This window comes from Gouania willdenowi, chromosome 9 (assembly GCF_900634775.1).
Source record: "Gouania willdenowi chromosome 9, fGouWil2.1, whole genome shotgun sequence".
Classification (NCBI taxonomy): domain Eukaryota; kingdom Metazoa; phylum Chordata; class Actinopteri; order Blenniiformes; family Gobiesocidae; genus Gouania; species Gouania willdenowi.
In genome coordinates this window covers 42,455,248-42,473,787 of record NC_041052.1, presented here as the reverse complement: position 1 = coordinate 42,473,787, position 18,540 = coordinate 42,455,248, and the positions used below count along the sequence as shown (strand labels likewise).

The window sequence follows — 18,540 nt, the reverse complement described above, 5'->3', positions numbered from 1 at the left end:
TTAACTATTTTGGTTTTTGTTCATATTTTGGACCATATGTTAAATTCAAGCATCATCTTCTCGTTTTAAAGGAAAGATCACATTGTATAATAAATCCTGTTTTGGTAAAAAAAGGAAAAGGTTATAGAATGACCTGGAAGTCGTTCATCAGGCCGTACTGACATCCTCCTTCTTTACAGATGGAGAAGTCGTAACCCAGCGTGCAGGCAGCGTCTGTGCAGTTCACTGTGTCACTGACTGTGTCGTTGTGGTCACCAGTTGCATCTCTCACTAAGCACGAGCCTGAAGAACACACAAGGTATACCAGGGGTGTCAAACTCAGTTTAGGACCAGTTTGAGCTCTAGTGGGCCACAGATTTTATGTATATGTATGTATATTTCAACATTATTTTTCCCATACACTTCTACGTATACATAATAAAATACTAAATATATATTAAACCAATAATATCCAATCAATAAGTGACAAATATCAGTCCCAACAGGATCTACACTTTACATTTCCTACATTTTGTGACCAATTTTTATCTAATTAAAATAAATATTATGTCATCATTTGAGGAAAATTGAAAGATTTTGTAAGAATTTTTACTTTCACCTGTGGGCCAAATTGGGAGCTCCAAAGGGCCGGGTTTGGCCCCCAGACCTTGGGTTTGTAGACGAAGAGTTTAAAGTTTTCCATAAATCATTGCATGTGTCTAAGACAAGATAAAACTATTTTTGATCAATCGATCAATCATGGGGGATGGAAGATTAATCAAGAAACAAAAAGCAGATACATTAAATTAGAAGTAATTATAATATCAGATATCTATAATACCAGGACAGGTCTTTATGTAAGACAATTTTAATTTGTAGTAATCTAGTTCTAAATACTATTTCAAATTTCATATATTACATTTTTATTCTTTACATTTAAACAGCTGCATGTCAAACGTGGCTTAATTATTCACTTATTATATATTAATATCTATATTTCATACATTTGAAAACTAAGTTCAAACATTAGTGTCTACGGTATTGTTTTACATTTAAAAATACTAAACAAAAACAACAGGTGTATAAACATATATATAACATATTTAACAAGTATAAACTGCCTTTTTAATTAGAGATTATTATGCATCAAATTGTTATTTGTTAATTTTCAAATACATTCTAATTCTTCATAAATTCCATGGGATGACTTTAATGTATTGATAATTGGACAAACATATACATTATTCACAATATTATCAGTACTAGACATTTGAATATATAATATTAAAGCTGCACTGGGCCTTACTGTTCAATGATACTGTATTATTTTACTATTATTTCCTACACATTAATGAAGTTAAACATATGAATATGAATGTGAAATAACAGCTAGATAAATGTCAGCGTATACTAGCACATTTCATTTCATTTGATTTATTTATTTCGATCACATAAATGACAACTTAAAAGAATAATATAATAAATAAACATCAAGAAATAACAAAAGAACAGGATCTTACTCATCTCAGTACATATTTAATATGTACAGTACATAAACTTCTCTAATCTTTTAGATTCCTTTAATCTTTTCTAGATTAACTCATTTAAACTTTATTTACTAACACTTTAAAATGTATCATGTGAATAAACAATCAATGCAATATTAATACGCCATGAAATAATAGTTTTATATATTAACTATATTTACAAATACATCTGTACCAAATCCTGCAACTTTTTACTCCAAATAACAAGTGTTGTGGTAATTAATGATCAACATACTGTATACGTCTTTATGCTGCTTTTCAAACAGAATTATTATAAATGATTATGTTAAAAAAAGAGAAGAAGAAGAACCTGCAGACACAGCGACAGCCACGTAAGTGATTCCCGTGATGAGGATGGCCAGCAGCGTTCCTTTAGGGATCGCTGACTGAGGATCCTACAAAATAAAACATAACTCAGCTGTAACAAAACTATTTACAATCCATGTTTTAGACTAAACACTATATCAGATTATATAAAGCAAACCAAAGTTCAGAAAAGTCAGTTACAAATTAATTAACACAAAATCCTGCATGAAGAAAATAATAATAATAATAGTGACAGTGAAAGATGAGAACAGAGTGAAACTGTTAATAAAAGCAAACCATGCAGCTCTACGTCACATTATATTACTGTTAAAACAATAACTAATCTGAGAAATATACTTTAAGACCCTGTGCAACACAAAACTCAAAAACTCTTTCATTTCTAGTTTAATAAACTCAGAGTTTCAACTCATTCTATTAAATCATAAGGATTGGATTAGATATAAATATTAAAATATTCAAATTATCCACGAGAACTAAGAAGATAGTACAAAGCAGGGTTGGGCTCAATTATAGTTATATTGTTAATTCAGTTCAATTAAACTTTATTAATATATTATTACAACAATCATCTCAAATCACTTTCAAATTGTAAACTTTGTCATAAAAAGGAAAAATCCAACAAATCCACATGAACAAGTGTAAGTGACAGTTTTTAATAAATTACAATTATGAGGTAGTTATAATTGTAATTGAAAGATATATTATGTTGCTGCTGAAATTGAACTGTAATTGAGTTCAGATAATTGACTTTGTAATTGTAATTGTCATGGAAATTCTCTAAAAACTGTCATTTACATTTAATTAAACACAAATTTAATATCAAGTTTACCTGTTACTTCTATTGAGAATCATTTAATTATTGTTTTATAAAATAATATAAATCTATGTTTATAATGACAGTAAAAATGCTCAGACATCCACACGATAAATATTAATACCAATTAATTCATTGATTATGAATCCTAACAAGGTAATCAATAGATGATAGATAATATTTATTAGTGTATCTTACAGCTGACCCGTTAGCATTAGAGATGCTAACAGAAAGCTAACACAAGAGGAAGGTTACGTTTAATAAGGATTATTTATTAAAGGATCAGTAATTGTGATTCATTGTATTTGAACTTTAGAAATTGAGAATGTAATTGTAATGAACTTTCGGGGGAAAAATGATAATTGTAATTTTATTTGTAATTGGGAAAAATTGTCACTGTAATCATAATTGAGTTGTAATTGAACATGGATAATTAAAGATGTAATTGGAATTTAAAAATGTAATTGACCTAATCTTCAACCAATGAATTAACTCTATAAAATTAACTTTGTTCTGTTGTGACTTTTAATTTGTTTATTACATTTTCTTTTCTGTTTCTTTTTAAGAACATTTAGTAAATGATATATTTTATAAACCATTAGGTTTTGTTCCTCCTACACAATCCGTTATATTATCATCATATATCTTTTTTATTAGTGCAAATACATAAATACATAAATAATCCCTGCTGCAAAGACATACAGTAGCTAATGAATGCTAATAAAGTGAATGCTATAGACACATAGTAATGAGTGAATATTAGTGACGAACAGTTTGTTAATACCTAATAAAGGACTTAAAGCAGGATGTTAATGTAAACCCACAGTCAGGTCTCCAGAGATGTTCGCTCCAGCCAGAATTCCAGTAGCTGCAGGAAAGAAAATGGCGAACACAGAAAAGAACGTCTCTTCATCTCTGAAGTCAGGACCAAAGTTCTCCACCAGGATGGCAGCTGTTGGAGAACAAAACAATTACATTTTTACACTACAATTACATCTTCAATTATCCATGTTCAAATACAACTTGATTATGATTACGTTGACCGTCAGTTTTTCCAATTACAATTAAAATTATTTTCCCCTTAAAGTCAATTTACATTACTTTCTCAATTACTGAAGTTCAATTATAATTATTCACAATTACTAAGCCTTTAATAAATAAGAACATAAAACTTTTGCTCTGTTAGCATCTCTAATGCTAACGTGTCAGTTTGACACACGTCTTAAATCAGCTGTAAAATACACTAATAAATATTATATATCATCTAATTAGTTTATTATCTATTGATTACCTTGTTAGGATTCATAATCAATGATATTATTGGTTTTAATATTTTTTGATGATAAAATGGTTCTAAAGATAACTGACAGGATATGAAATATATGTGCATATATGTAATATATGTATATGTGTCAGACATAGAACTGTAATATGGTTCACCAGTTTTATGTTTCATTAAATGTAAATGACAGTTTTTATATATTTTCCATGACAATTACAATTACAAAGTCAATTATAATTATGTCATAGTTGTTTGCCCTGCAATGGACTGGCGCCCTGTCCAGAGTGTACCCCCACCCAGCGCCCAATGAGAGCTGGAAATTGGCACCGGCAGACCCCCGTGACCCTGATAAATGGGAATTAGCGGGTTTGAAGATGGATGGATGATGGATGGATGGATGGATGTCATAGTTGTAATTAATTATCAATTACATGATTACAATTTTAATTGACCCCAACCCTGCTGATAGTGAATGAAGCTGTAACCAAGTGTGTGTATGTATATACAGTATATACTGTACGTACTATGGTAGCCAAAGAATCCTTTAGGTTCTTTAGCTTCAGAAGTCATAAAAGCTCCAACAAAATAATTAGCAATGGCTCCCAACAGGATGACCAGGAGAACAATCTGAGCCTGGAGAACAAACAGAAGAAAAATATTTCATTTATATCATCTTCACTTCAATTACTTTGGTTTTTTTTATTAAAATTTAACTTAAAGTAGGGCTGCTCGATTACAGGTGCTGATCATATAATTAGAATATCATGAGAAAGTTCATTTATTTCAGTAATTCTATTCAAAAAGTGAAACTTGTTTATTATATTCATTCATTACACACAGACTGACATATTTCAAGTGTTTATTTATTTTAATGTTGATGATTATAACTGACAACTAATAAAACCATAAATTGAGTATCTCATAAAATTAGAATATTATGGAGAGGTTTAATATTAAAGACACCTGGTGTTCTACAAAGACCTTTAGATGTTCTCCAGTCTAGTTCTGTAGGTCTACACAATCATGGAGAAAACTGCTGACCTGACAGTTTTCAAAAAGACATCCATTGACACCTTGAACAAGGAGGACCAGACACAAAGGTCATGGCTAAAGAGGCTGGATGTTCACAGAGTCCAAACACATTCATAGAGAGGTGAAGGGAAGGAAAAGATGTGGTAGAAAAAAGTCTACAAACAATAGTGATAGCCACGCCCCCTGGAGAGGATTGTGAAACTAAACCCATTCAAACATGTGGAGGAGATTCACAAAGAGTGACTGTAGCTGGAGTCAGAGCTTCAAGAACCACCACGTACAGACGTATGTAAGACATGTTTCAGCTGTAGCATTCCTGGTGTCAAGACACTGAACTAGAGACAGCGTCAGAAGCGTCTCGTCTGGGCTAAAGACAAAAAGGACTGGACTGCTGCTGAGTGGTCCAAAGTGATGTTCTCTGATCAAAGGACATTTAGCATGTTCTTTGGAGATCAAGGTCCCAGAGTCTGGAGGAAGAGAGGAGAGGAACAGAATCCACGTTGCTTGAGGTGGAGTGTAAAGTTTCCACAGTCAGTGATGGTTTGAGGTGCCATGTCATGTGCTGGTGTTGGTCCACTGTGGTTCCTTAGGTCCAAGGTCAACGTAGACGTCTACCAGGAAGTTTTAGAGCACTTCATGCTTCCTGCTGCTGACCAACTTTATGGAGATGCACATTTCATTTTCCATCAGGACCTAACACCTGCACACAGTGCTAAAGCTACCAGTACCTGGTTTAAGGACCATGGTATCCCTGTTCTTGATTGGTCAGCAAACTGGCCTGACCTTCACCCCATAGAACATCTATGAGGTATTGTGAAGAGGAAGATGTGAGACACCAGACCCAACAATGCAGAAGAGCTGAAGGTCATTATCAGAACAACCTGGGCTCTTATAACACCTGATCAGTACCACAGACTGATCCACTCCATGCCACGCCCACTGCTGCAGTAATTCAGACAAAACTAACTAAGTATTGAGTACATGATCATACTTTTCATCTTCATACTTTTCATCTTCATACTTTTCATCTTCATACTTTTCACCTTCATACTTTTCATCTTCATACTTTTCACCTTCATACTTTTCATATTCATACTTTTCAGTTGGACAACATTTCTATAAATCTGTTTTTGTATCAGTCTTAGTAAAATTCTAATTTTCTGAGATACTGGATTTGGGATTTTCATTAATTGTCAGTTATAATCATCAACATTAAAATAATTAAACATTTGAAATATATCAGTCTGTGTGTAATGAATGAATATAATATACAAGTTTCACTTTTTGAATAGAATTACTGAAATAAAGTAACTTTTTCATGATATTATAATTATATGATCAGCACATGTATAGAAAAAATAATAATCACCATTATTTTAGTCATAATTCAAATCATGATTATTCAAACGATTATTTGATTAAACAAAATACATTATTTAAACATAAATAAAATCATTCAAACACTAAAATCAAGTATATTCACTTTTGCAAAACAAAAAATTTAAAAAACAAATATTTGAATACATATAAATAAAAAGGTGCAAAGTAATAATTAAAATATTATTTAAGTATGTTCCCTTCTGTAAACAAATGCAGTGCTATAGACACTTATACATTAACACAGAACTGAAGCTTTTAAATAATAAAAAAATATTTCAATGCAACTGCAAATGATGAATTCCAGTATGTTCACTATATGAAACACTGTAAATTATATTCTGTATGTTCACTTTAATAAACAAATGCAATAGTGCATTAGAAGTGTATTAGTTATGAACAGAAGGACGACATTTGAAATTCAATGATTTATAGAATTTTATGTGATAAACAAGTCAAAGTTGTTTTTTCTCGTGTGTGTCGAGCCTTTTTCTTTGTAGATATTTTTAATCAGGGAGGTTTGCTTACTACGTCCTTTTTTTTAATAATATTTTTTTTGATTATGTGATTTTTGTAATTGTTAAGTGTAATAATCAAAATCGTAATCGAATTTTGATTAATTGCGCAGCTTTACCTTAAAGCATTAACTTTCTGGTGAAAACCCTCCCACTGTGTTTTTTAAAGGTCAACAAACGACATGTTTACCTTGGCTTCCCATTCCATCCCTGCCACAGAAATCCCCAGCAGCAGGATGACGGTTAGCGTCCCGACTATCCGTATGTCGTTCAGTTTATCAATCATTAGAGCATCAACATCCTGTAACCAAAGAGCAGATCATGATCAATAAGATCAACCAGTCACCAGAAGAAAAGATTTAAATATAGTTTATTACGTTGAGCATCTCCACCACTGTCTCAGCGAAGCCCACCACGTACATAGCCACGGCTACAGCGTTAGCGAAGGCAAAGATCAGACCAATAGATCCTCCAAACTCAGGCCCCAGACTCCGAGATATCAGGTAATAAGCTCCTCCTGCAAGAAAGAGAATGTTTGAATAATAAAGGCAGAATAATCTAATGTTTAACAGATGGATTTACAGCCTGTAGATACTGTTCTATTCATTTTCAGTTTAAATTAAAGTTATTACAGAACAATGAGCATGAAATTATAAATTATTTACACTCAAACAGCTTTATTAATACTGCTTTGAGATATGTCATTGCACAGTTCATGTTATTTTTCTTAGTTTTGAGGAACAATATTCAAAAATTTACTTATTTTAAAAAAAGGAAAAAAATTTTAACCAATTTTGTAAAAATAAAAAAACATAATAGAAATGAACCACTAGATTAGTGTGACGTAGGATTTTTGTTTCTTTTGTTTCGTTTTGTGTTTTTTTAAGGTAATGATTCCTTCAGATGAGATAAAGTCCAGTATAGCTAATAATAATAATAATAATAATAATAATAATAATAATAATAATAATAATAATAATAATAATAATAATTTCAGAGCCCATGAAAGTACGTCACAAAGGATGACGAGCTTGGGCCGATCAGCAGAGTCTGGAGATTATATGTGAAAAGTTTGGTGCAGATGGAGCTTAAACACTAGGAGGAGTTCAAAGAGAAATTTGCCGTGGGAGTGGGCGTGGCCAATGTCAGAAGATGCAACTTTATTTAGTGAACACGTAGATATAAAGTTTATTAAGATGTGATTTAAAATGTAAAAGTTACAGGCCAAAACGTGTTTGCACCCATTATAGCGCCACCTAGTGGTGCACTTTTTGGTATGAGTTGTCTGTGTGCTCTTATATATCTACCCTGTACATTTCAAAGTCCTCAACATAATACTTCAGCTGAAATAAATGTTTGTTTATGTATATTTTATGTCGTAATAAGCCACGCCCACTTTGACCAATCACGCCCCAAGGTCATACCCACCAAATTTGGTAAAAACTGGTCTTGCCATTTAAGAGATATAAATGTCCCATATTTACAGCGCCCCCTAGTGGTCTACATTATTTAACTTTGGCGTGTACACTGATTGGACAAAACCCCAAGGAGAAATATGAAAAAGTAGGTTTTTCAGTTTTCACAATATTGTGCATGCACCCCAATTATAGGCGGATATGGGCGTGGCCTAGCCCAGGTGATTCAGTAGATATGAGGTTTTTGAATGTCCAACATACGGTGTGGGAGTTATAGGCCTTAGCCCCCCTTTATAACATAGTGTTGTTAACTCACCTCCTCGTACAAAGCCGTTTGTTGCTATAGCTGACGTAGACAGACCAGTGATGGTGGTTACCACTGTAGCCATTAGAATGATTCCAATAGTCAGCCCTAATCAATAAAACACAGTTATTAATCATTTAATAAAGTCATGTCCAGGCTGTTTTGATCAGTTACATGTAAAGATAAAAATATAAAACTCAATGAATGTAAAATATGTAAATATATCTAATAATTAAGGCTGGATCACATGTTGATTTGATTATGAAATATGCCTGTTTAATAACTGAGTGATTACATGTGAAACATTTATAGTTCTACCTACCGATACCAGCCTGTCCAACGATCCATGACATTCTGATGAAGAGCATCACCCCCCAGATGTTCAGCATACAGCGCACCTACACCACATACAGTAACGCACAATACAACCATTGTTCACAGAACAACTTCATAACTAATAACTCAAATATGGCTGACGTGCATCTAGGCTGGAAATTCTCGTCTAATTTTATGCGCCCCCTAAAGTAAACGTACAAAATGACAGAAAAATACACAAAACAAAAGCAAGAATATGTAAAAAAAATACAAAGAATAACAACATTGCAGGAAAATACAGTAAAAGACAAACTACAAAAATGAACAAAATGGATTTAATTAAATAATGAATTAACAAAATTTCTTCATAACTACCATAAATACATTTACTTTCAGCAGAAAAACAGTGGTTTTAGGGTTCAGTTACACTTTAAGTCCACATGAGTCTGGTTTACAGATGTTTTGGTGTGACATCACATCACAGAGCCATTATTTATTCAATCATTCATCTTCTGACACACTTGTTCCTGTTCAGGTTCCCAGGGGTCTGCTGGTGTCTAGGTACACCATGGACAGTGTGATTTATAAACTAAAACCTTCTTTTCATGGGGTCACATGTACTAACCAGAACTCCTTTGATCCATCCAAACTTCACAGCTCCTCCTGCTGCTTCTTTAGCTGCTAAAGCTGCAGCTTCTTCAGCTGCTGAAGGCTCCTCCCCATTGGCCAGACCCTCCTCAAAGGGCTCCTAAAAACAGCCAATAGAAAACTAGCATCAAACATTACCACCAATAATGTGCTGATATAGGACATAATAATAATGTGATGTATAAAGGAAGCGTCCATACTGTAAACCAGGGGCCAAACATGGAGCAGTTTGATATGAAGTGGGCCACAGATTATAGGAAAACCATTCATTTCAACATTATTGTGCTCTAGTTTCTATAAATAAATCATATATAAAGTATGTATCCAAGCAATAAGTGACACATATCCTTCACTGCAGGATCTTCACCTACATTTTCTTGATTTTGAGACCATTTTTTAAAATTAAGTTTAAGGACATTTTGTGAAATAATTTGACAAAATGTCATGATTTAGAAAAAAATGAGAATTCTTTCAACAAGATTTAAAATGGCTGCCATCATGTGACATAAGCTTTAGGAAAACTGTGATGCCTTCAAATATTGTTGAGTATTATTGAATTTGTGTAATTAAGATATCTACAGCTGAATTAGTTGGTAATTTACAGTCATTTACACATGTTTTCTTTGTCATTTTTACTTCCTGTGGGCCAAGTTAGACTCTCTAAAGGGCTGGATTTGGCCCCTGGGCCTTAAGTTTGACACCCGTGCTGTAATTAAATGAGTAATTAGTTTATGATGTTTTAATAGTTGATTATTCATGTTTTAATAAGGTTTTGACTAGAATATTTAGTCTCATTTGTTTTTAGCTGTTTTATTACTTTATTTATTATTAAAATGTGGGAATTTGAGGAGCTGTACATGTTGAAGTCTAAGTATATACTACATTTGTGGATTTTACTAATATTTGTCAAGGAGTAATATAGTTAACACATGATCTGGAAATAACACAGCTGAAATACTGTTACCAATGCTGATTTTTTATGTATTATTTGAGGTTGTAACTACTATTATTTACAAATCAAAAGTAACTTAGTAGCTGCTAACAGGCTTTAGTGTCCTGTACAGATACTGTACGTCTGTGAACAATAAAACAGTTTGTTGTATAACTCCATGTTTAATATATTGTACAATGAGCATGTGTTTCACCTTAAACAGTGGGAGAATAAGAGCCGTGTGTGTTAGACAGTGAGAAAGAACAAGAAGCTTCTGTCAGGTGTAGAGGGTTTACATGAATATTTACTGACACAATCTAATCTGATCTAATCTAATAGGAAAATATGTAAAAACCTTTCCTTTATATTACTCGAGTCAGTGTCTCATCACTGTGCAATATTAGTTCTGAGGAATTTAAAAGAAGATTTTCTATACAGTATTTAAGTTTAATCAAAAATACCATTTTCTCCCGTGTTTTGTCGCTATAATTACAGTGAATAACCGGTCAGTGTCGTACTGTATATTAAAGGTGTGAAGAAAAAAAAACAGATTCAGCAATATATCGTGATATTTCACCAAGCAATTTTTTATCGTATCATCCAAAAAATGTCCAAATCATCTTTTTTTAATCATGTTTTTTACAAAGAGAAAAAATAATAATGTCGCTTATGCTACGTTCACACCAAACGCGTTTTCTGCGGGACCGTTCGCGTCTGTCGCGCGAAACCTTCCGCAGGATTCGCGGGATCAAAAAATGTTTCCCTATTCGCTTCATTCGCGTCTGAAGCGAAGCTCCGCCCACCAGACTCCCAAACGGCGACAACCAGGCTCTGTTTGTTTCCACCATCAACTATGGAGGACCTCCGTTAATTCACTGCTCCTAACCTCGGAAGGAACGTCGGCTTTCCTGGCTTCACCAGGTTAACCAGCGCCACATCCAACTCGGTGAGCTTCACTGCCTGCTTCAGAAGCTACGCCTGGATGATGACTGTTTCCAGCGGTACCCGTGGATGACCAGCGCCCGATTCGACGACCTGCTGGGTCGGATTGGCCCACGGATGTCCCGGCAGGACACCAACTACCGGAGTTCCATCTCTGCAGCCGAACGACTGTCTGTCTGTCTCCGGTAAGTTTCATAAGCAACCGAAGATGCCATGATTCATCAGACACATCTCTCAAATACACAATAAAGATAGATACTATATTAATCCCTGCTTTATTGTTTTTTATCATAAATATATTACAACTAAAATAAAAGTTAATCATTATAATAAATTATTTACTATTGTTATTTTTTGTCCTCTGGAGATCTATTCTGGAAGATGAGGCTTGTTTCATTAATATTTATTGTTTTTAACTCTTATTAATAAATCATTATTTATTTACTACTGTTAATTATTGTCATCTGGCAGATAAGGCCTGTTCTTTCTAATCTCTCCACCTTTTATGCACACGTACACACCCACATTATGTATATCTGATTATCAATGATCTGAGCTTTTCTATGTTGTTCACTGTGCAGGTACCTGACCACAGGTGACTCCTTCAGGACCACAGCTAACAGCTATGGACGAGAGGTCTTCACATCGTACTTCTCTGCAGGAGCCGTTCCATGGCTAGACATATTCCACCAGAACACCCAAAACGACTATTTTAAGAGCCAACCACATACTTCTATAGAGCAAACTTCCTACTGTATTAACATGTGTATAATAAATATGGAAGAATGAGAAGAGAAACGTCTGTCAGCTTCATTTTTAACCAGATAGAAATAATCCAAGAAACCTCACCTCTGAAATTAATTTAAGGCATTAAAAGTCTCACACAGAATCAATATGAGGAAACTATATATTCTTGTATGAACAAAATATATAACCTTGATGTGGTGAACACATAGCTGTTAAGATGCATTGATAGAAATTAAAAAGAAAGCAAAAGTACACTTTAAAATGTGTTTTTAATCAACAATTCTGAAAGAACACCATGTACATTAACATAATACCTCAATTTTAAACAAACTGTTTACTTCAATATTATAAAACTTACATAATAAACAAACTAGTATAAAAAAACTATTCACAATGTGGTTCCTGCCATGCAAAGAGTGCCGCCCATCCAGCCCAATCCAAAACCTAATTAAAATATTCCAAATTTAGTGTTACCGGATGATAATCAAGAAGTTTAAAACTTTGAAATTTAACGTTCCATAAATTCTGGTGGCACTTTTTGCAGGATAGGAAGCAGGTCTCTGAAAAACATCTCATCCTCAGTCAGAGCTGGTGGTGAGGAGGTGGTCTCCTGAAGGTCTGTAGGATAAGCTGCTCCACCTCTCTTGGAGAGCCTTGGCTGGACCTCTTCTGTGCTCTTTTTCCTTAAAAATAAACAAACATTATATATATACATATAAAATAGCTTATCAAGTCACTGTTACTTAAATAAGATCATAGATATATTTTAATTAAACATTAAATGAGGTAATGATCAACATTGTCATCGCTGATATACCAAGCATTTATAGATACATTTTATTTATAACAGAATGCAAAACAACTTCTGTCATGTTCATATCAGATGGTTTGGCTGCACTTGTTTCTGCAGGAGATGCTGCTGCAGCATCATTATCATCATCATCATCTTCTCCTGCTCCCTGAGCACTATCTGTTCCCCCTCCCTGTCCTTCTCCATCACTCATCTGATTGTTTACCTCTGAGTGACAGCAAACAATATATGAAACACATTACTATACATTTTAAATCACTATACTAGATTTAGATCCCCCACTAGAAGAAGCCCTGTGATACATAAAGGCCTGAATATTAACCTGGTATATATTTCTATATGTCTGCACTGATAAACAAACCTCCAGTCTCTGATGGTTGACCATACTCTGTGGTCCTATCTTCCTCAACCCTCTGCCCCATGTTGCTGCTTGTCTCTCGCGGTGAAACAAAGGGGTCTATGAAGGACATGACCACAGGGTATTTCCACCGTTTAGATGTTCCTGCAGCTGACCCACCACGGTTCTACTGACTTTTTTTTCCTCTCATAACCCATAAGTGAAAATAGCTGGTGTTAGCGGCTAATGCTATCCTCACTCACTGCCGATTTTCAAAGATGAAAACTACAGAGAGAACATTTACCTGCTGCTCCACCTCCTCGCTGATTCTCCTCCACGCCAAATCCTTCCTGGTCCCGGTTAAAATAACAGGCTCCCGGTGGTCACACACCGCTACGATTAGCTTCTCCTCAATGGTTGAACGGGTGAAAATACTGGTTTCCGTGTTGCCTGCCTGACGTCATTGCCAACAAGGACTCTGATTGGCTTTCGCGCCTGCGCGTCACGCGAAACTGCCGCTGGAGTTCAATATTTTCAACTCAAGCGAACGGCGAACAACGCGAAAATCGGGAGCGCGCTTGCCGCAGCATTCGCGTTCAACGCGCGAAACAGTTCGCGCCGCCCCACCGGCGAATAATTCGCCTCCCAGCGCGTCTAAACCATTGACTTTGCATGTAATGTGTTCGCTTGTGCCGCAGAAGCCGCGTTTGGTGTGAACGTAGCATAACACTAGCATAGCACGTTAACTCCCAGTCACTAGATGTCAGTGAACGCACCATCAGACCTTGTTAAACGACTCACTCCTCTATGACTTTTAGCTTTATTTACATTAAACATACTGGATACTTTGATAGATATACAGTATGTGCTTAGTTTTTATTCATTTAAGAACTTAATAGAATCAGAATCTGTTTTAGAAGCAAAAGTTAAACTTTTTTTGTCAAATGTCATTTTACAGTTTGATAAACATTCATTTTTTTTGATATTGGTGCTTGAATCACAATTAGTGACCATTGACTTGTTCTCACAAGTTGCAAAAAATATAGAATTTCATACCATTTTGTGCTTGTAGTATGGAAATAATTCACAATGTATATCTAATAGTTTAGTATAGGGATATATCGTATCGTACATGCAAATCGTGGTAATGTCCAGCCCTACTACATATAGTGAACAGAAAAACCACTCTGAGTGTCTTTAATAAAGGCGTGTCAAACTCATTTTAGTTCAGGGGACAAAGTATTTTAATCTTAAGTGGGCCGCAGATTTCAGGTGTGAAAACGAGTAACTAATTTCAATAAATGTGTACTTTACATGACATATAAATAATTCATAACGTACAGTATGAAAGGCACCAACAATATCCAGACAATAAGCAACAGATTTCAGGCCCTGCAGGATTTTCTCTTTTAAATTTCAGTGATTTTGGGACTAATTTTTATTTCATTTGGGGAAATTATTTGAAACATTTTCAGGAAAATTGAGTTCTTTGAACAATTTGAGATTTAAAATGACTGCAGTCATGTGATTAAAGCGTGGGAAAATTGAGAATCCTCCAAATATTATTGGAGTTTCATTGAATTTATGTTTTTTCAGTCTTTTTAACGTTCTCCTATAAATTAAAGGTTCTAAACCAGTGGTTCTCAAACTTTTTTACCTCAAGTCCCCCTTATGTCTGACTATAACATTTAGTTCAGAATACTGTGAAAAAACATCTATAGATCATAACGATGGAATTAATTAGTGAGAACACAAGTTTTAAAGAATCTCATTTTGTAAACAAGTGAAATAAACAGTATTTAGAGCCTCCTGAATAGATTTATTTCCAGTATTTATTGTTTGGATCATATCCCACCTGGTGTGAGACCAATATTATTATATTATGTATATCAGTGGTTCTCAAACTTCACTGGCTTGAGTCCCTCTACTCTTATTTCTGAATTCAAGCCCCCTTTTGTCCGACTACAACATTTTGATATCAAAAATTTCTGGCGACCCCAAAGACATTTTTTTTTCTTCTGATAAGTTTTTGATCTTGTTTGATTTTAGATTTTATTTATTTTTACTGCTGAACTACATTTATATTTCACAAAGTGAAAGTATAGAAATACAGTTGTTTAAGTTTAGTTTTTTTTTTTCTTATAATTTTATGGTCATCTTATGCCTGGTGTGGCTAAGACTTTGTTCATTTTCTCTCTCTCTAGTACCCCCTGTAGTGTCATTGCGTATCCCTAAGGGTACACGTACCCCCATTTGAGAAACACTGATGTGTATTACATGTATCGAATTGTGATCATTTCCATCTGCACTTATCCAACATTATAAAATCCCATAATTTTTATGTTTTCACTTATTAATTTTCCATTTTTTCCTGGTACCCCCTGTAGTGCCGTCACGTACCCCTGGTCTAAAGGGCCAGATTTGGCCCCCGGGCCTTGAGTTGGACACAGTGTTCTTACTTTATCCAGCTCATCGTGGAGCTCAGACAGGGACGGTCTGGTGAGTTTCTCCCCAAAAGGCGCAGCGGTCTGTCGGTAGAAGTCTATGTTGGGAACCGCGTCTATGGTGTTGTGTCCAAAGGTTCTCATGTAGTACGTGTTGGAGTGGGTGTCGGACACGTGCGTGTGTCCGGTCCCGGTGGAGTGGAGGCTGACGGTGTCGCTCCTGGCCGTGTCTGGCTCATGGGTCACGTCAGGTGGGAGTCCGATGTCATCCAGGAAGCCCACGGAGCGGACCCGGCCCCGGGACTCCTCCGGGGGTCTGGGGTCATCGGTGGTGTAGCTCAGTGAAGGGACAGGACCAGGACCAGGACCAGGACCAGGACCACCAGGTGAGCCCTCCGTCACCACGTCCACCTGGAAGCGGCTCTGCGCGGACCCGTCCCCTCTCAGCGCGGGTCTGTGACCGGACATGTCACCGCTGGACCGGGTTCTGAGATCAGATCACACCGAACAACAGGATGAGTTAGTGCTGATCAGAGACGGACGTCCTCACCGGTGCTGGTCTGGATGATGATGCGTCCTGACGCACGGATAGGAGTGTGCGTAAAGCTCTCTCTCTCTCTCTGTGTGTGTGCGTGTGCGTGTGCGTGTGTGTGTGTGAACAATATATGTTTGATGATGGAGGTCAGTGGGTGATATGGACTAAAACTCATAATATATCTCCATATTTTTTCTCATAATCTCGTTTTACAATATAAATCTGGATAATTTTAATTTAAATAAAGTCTGATCAGAAATACAATTCTGGCTTAAATTTGCTGATGCAAAATGCCACAGATACATTTATTAACCAATAGCTGATCAATATGTTCCACTTTAGGCTTTTTCTCCTCTAATGGACAGCACGTGTGAGTGAGTTGTGTAGTGTGGCTTGTTTAGGGGAAGGGTTCAGTATGGAGGTAGATTTGTGTCTTTATTATTTAATTAAAAAAATGTTTCAATAACAAAAAAAAAAAACAAAAAAAAAACAAAAACATTTTAATCAAAGAAAAAATAACTATTTCAGAGTCAAATAACTGCATTTTTACACTTTTTTCTTTTATTGAAACTTTTTTTTGATAGAAAATAGACACAAATCTACTTATATAGTTAACTTAGAAATCTTTTCTGTGAAGTAACAAAAGCAGACACTCCTAAAACAAGTATATTCATAAAATAAGCTGTAAAATATATATTTATATCAATATAAGCGATATTGTAATTTTCTATATCTTCAAAATAGAAAACTCCATAGATCTTAAATCTCAACATGTCCACCCCTAAAGTCAATTATAACTACAGTTTTGAACCTTTTCATTCTGTAAACTATTGTTTCTAGATTTGTGCTGGTTTTGCTACAATACCAAAAATAATGTACAACAATAAGGCAGAAAATTCAATAGTTTAGCATAAAAGTAGCATGTTACATTGATTTTTAATCATTTTAAAATGTAAGAAATGTAATTGTGTAACAATGTGAGTGTGAATGAGGTGATAATGTGAAGAGTTTTAGAACAAACTCCATTGTTATAAAGTGCTGACATATATAAAAATCTAATTTGACCATTTTACCGACTAATAACTGAACTGAACTGGACATTCTGTGTGTGTGTGTGTGTGTGTGTGTGTGTGTGTGTGTAGCTAAACAAAGACATTTGTCATAGAGCTGGTGACAGAATGAGACATTCACTCACAGATATGCAGCAGCATCAGTAACAGAACAATCAGTGCTTTATCTCTGTCTGTCCTGGTTCTACAAACCAACACTGAACAAAAGACAAATTAGCATTTAGTGTCTCCAGACTGGACAAGTCTGTCAAATAAGAGTTACACACACTTCCACTTATTTTTACCTTTGCCTAATAAATCATTTAGTAAGTGTACGGAAGAGGATTAGGGCCAATTTTAATGGAGAAAATAATTATTGGCAAATCAAGAATAAAGTCAAAATATTGAGATTAAAGGCAACATTTTGAAAATGAACTGAAAATACAGTATAGTGACATCTAAAAAATGTTTTTTATAGACAAAAACAGAAAAAAACAACGTTTGAAGTCTGTCTTATTAAGAATCTGAGTGATTTGAAAATATTTACAAATCAAGAATAAAGTCAAAACGCGTAGATTAAAGTTTAAATTTCTAAAATAAACTCAAAATTCAATATTGTGATAAAAGTTGATGGTTTTCTAAAAAAGTCAAATCTACAGAAGCTGACGAGGACCAATTCACCATCTCCTCCACTAGCTCCTCCCACTGACGGACTGAACGCTCCGCCTCTTCATAAAAACAATGGTTTTAACAAAGACATTACAACACTGTGTTCATGAGATAAAGATAAAAAATATCTTAGTTATTAAAGTATAATTTAACACATTCATTGATACGTGATGTTTGTTGTCATAGATGGTGAATTGACCCTAATCAGCTTCTGTAGATTTGACTTTATTAGAAAAACTTTGATTTTTTTCACCATATTGTATGTTTAGTTTATTATTTTTTGACTTTAATCTCAACATTTTGACTTTGACTTTGTTTTATATATATATATATACTGTATATATATATATATATATATATATATATATATATATATATAAGTGAACATTTGTAGCTGCTGAAAGACTCCATACGTTTATCTTTTATGATAAGTATCATTTTCCCGCTGAAAGAATGTGTGGTTTCTTTTTCACATCTGAGGTCTAAACTGACATTTCACTTTTTCTTCTTCTCCTTTGGT

The 18,540-nt window shown here is 34.7% G+C and overlaps 1 protein-coding gene across 2 annotated transcripts in view; it reads right to left on the bottom strand.

The window, feature by feature from the left end:
- Positions 1 to 16,358, bottom strand: part of LOC114469169 (solute carrier family 12 member 2) — a 33,477-nt gene extending 17,119 nt beyond the window's left edge. For both annotated transcript variants that reach the window (XM_028456392.1, XM_028456393.1), the window contains exons 1-10: positions 15,783 to 16,358; positions 9,533 to 9,655; positions 8,915 to 8,990; positions 8,605 to 8,700; positions 7,251 to 7,390; positions 7,064 to 7,174; positions 4,474 to 4,582; positions 3,492 to 3,619; positions 1,837 to 1,921; positions 134 to 282 (exon numbers count right to left, since the gene is read on the bottom strand). In XM_028456392.1, the coding sequence (XP_028312193.1) occupies positions 134 to 282; positions 1,837 to 1,921; positions 3,492 to 3,619; positions 4,474 to 4,582; positions 7,064 to 7,174; positions 7,251 to 7,390; positions 8,605 to 8,700; positions 8,915 to 8,990; positions 9,533 to 9,655; positions 15,783 to 16,235 (1,470 nt within the window). In that variant the 5' untranslated portion in view covers positions 16,236 to 16,358. The remainder of the gene's footprint in view (positions 1 to 133; positions 283 to 1,836; positions 1,922 to 3,491; positions 3,620 to 4,473; positions 4,583 to 7,063; positions 7,175 to 7,250; positions 7,391 to 8,604; positions 8,701 to 8,914; positions 8,991 to 9,532; positions 9,656 to 15,782) is intronic.
- Between the last annotated feature and the right edge of the window lie 2,182 nt (positions 16,359 to 18,540).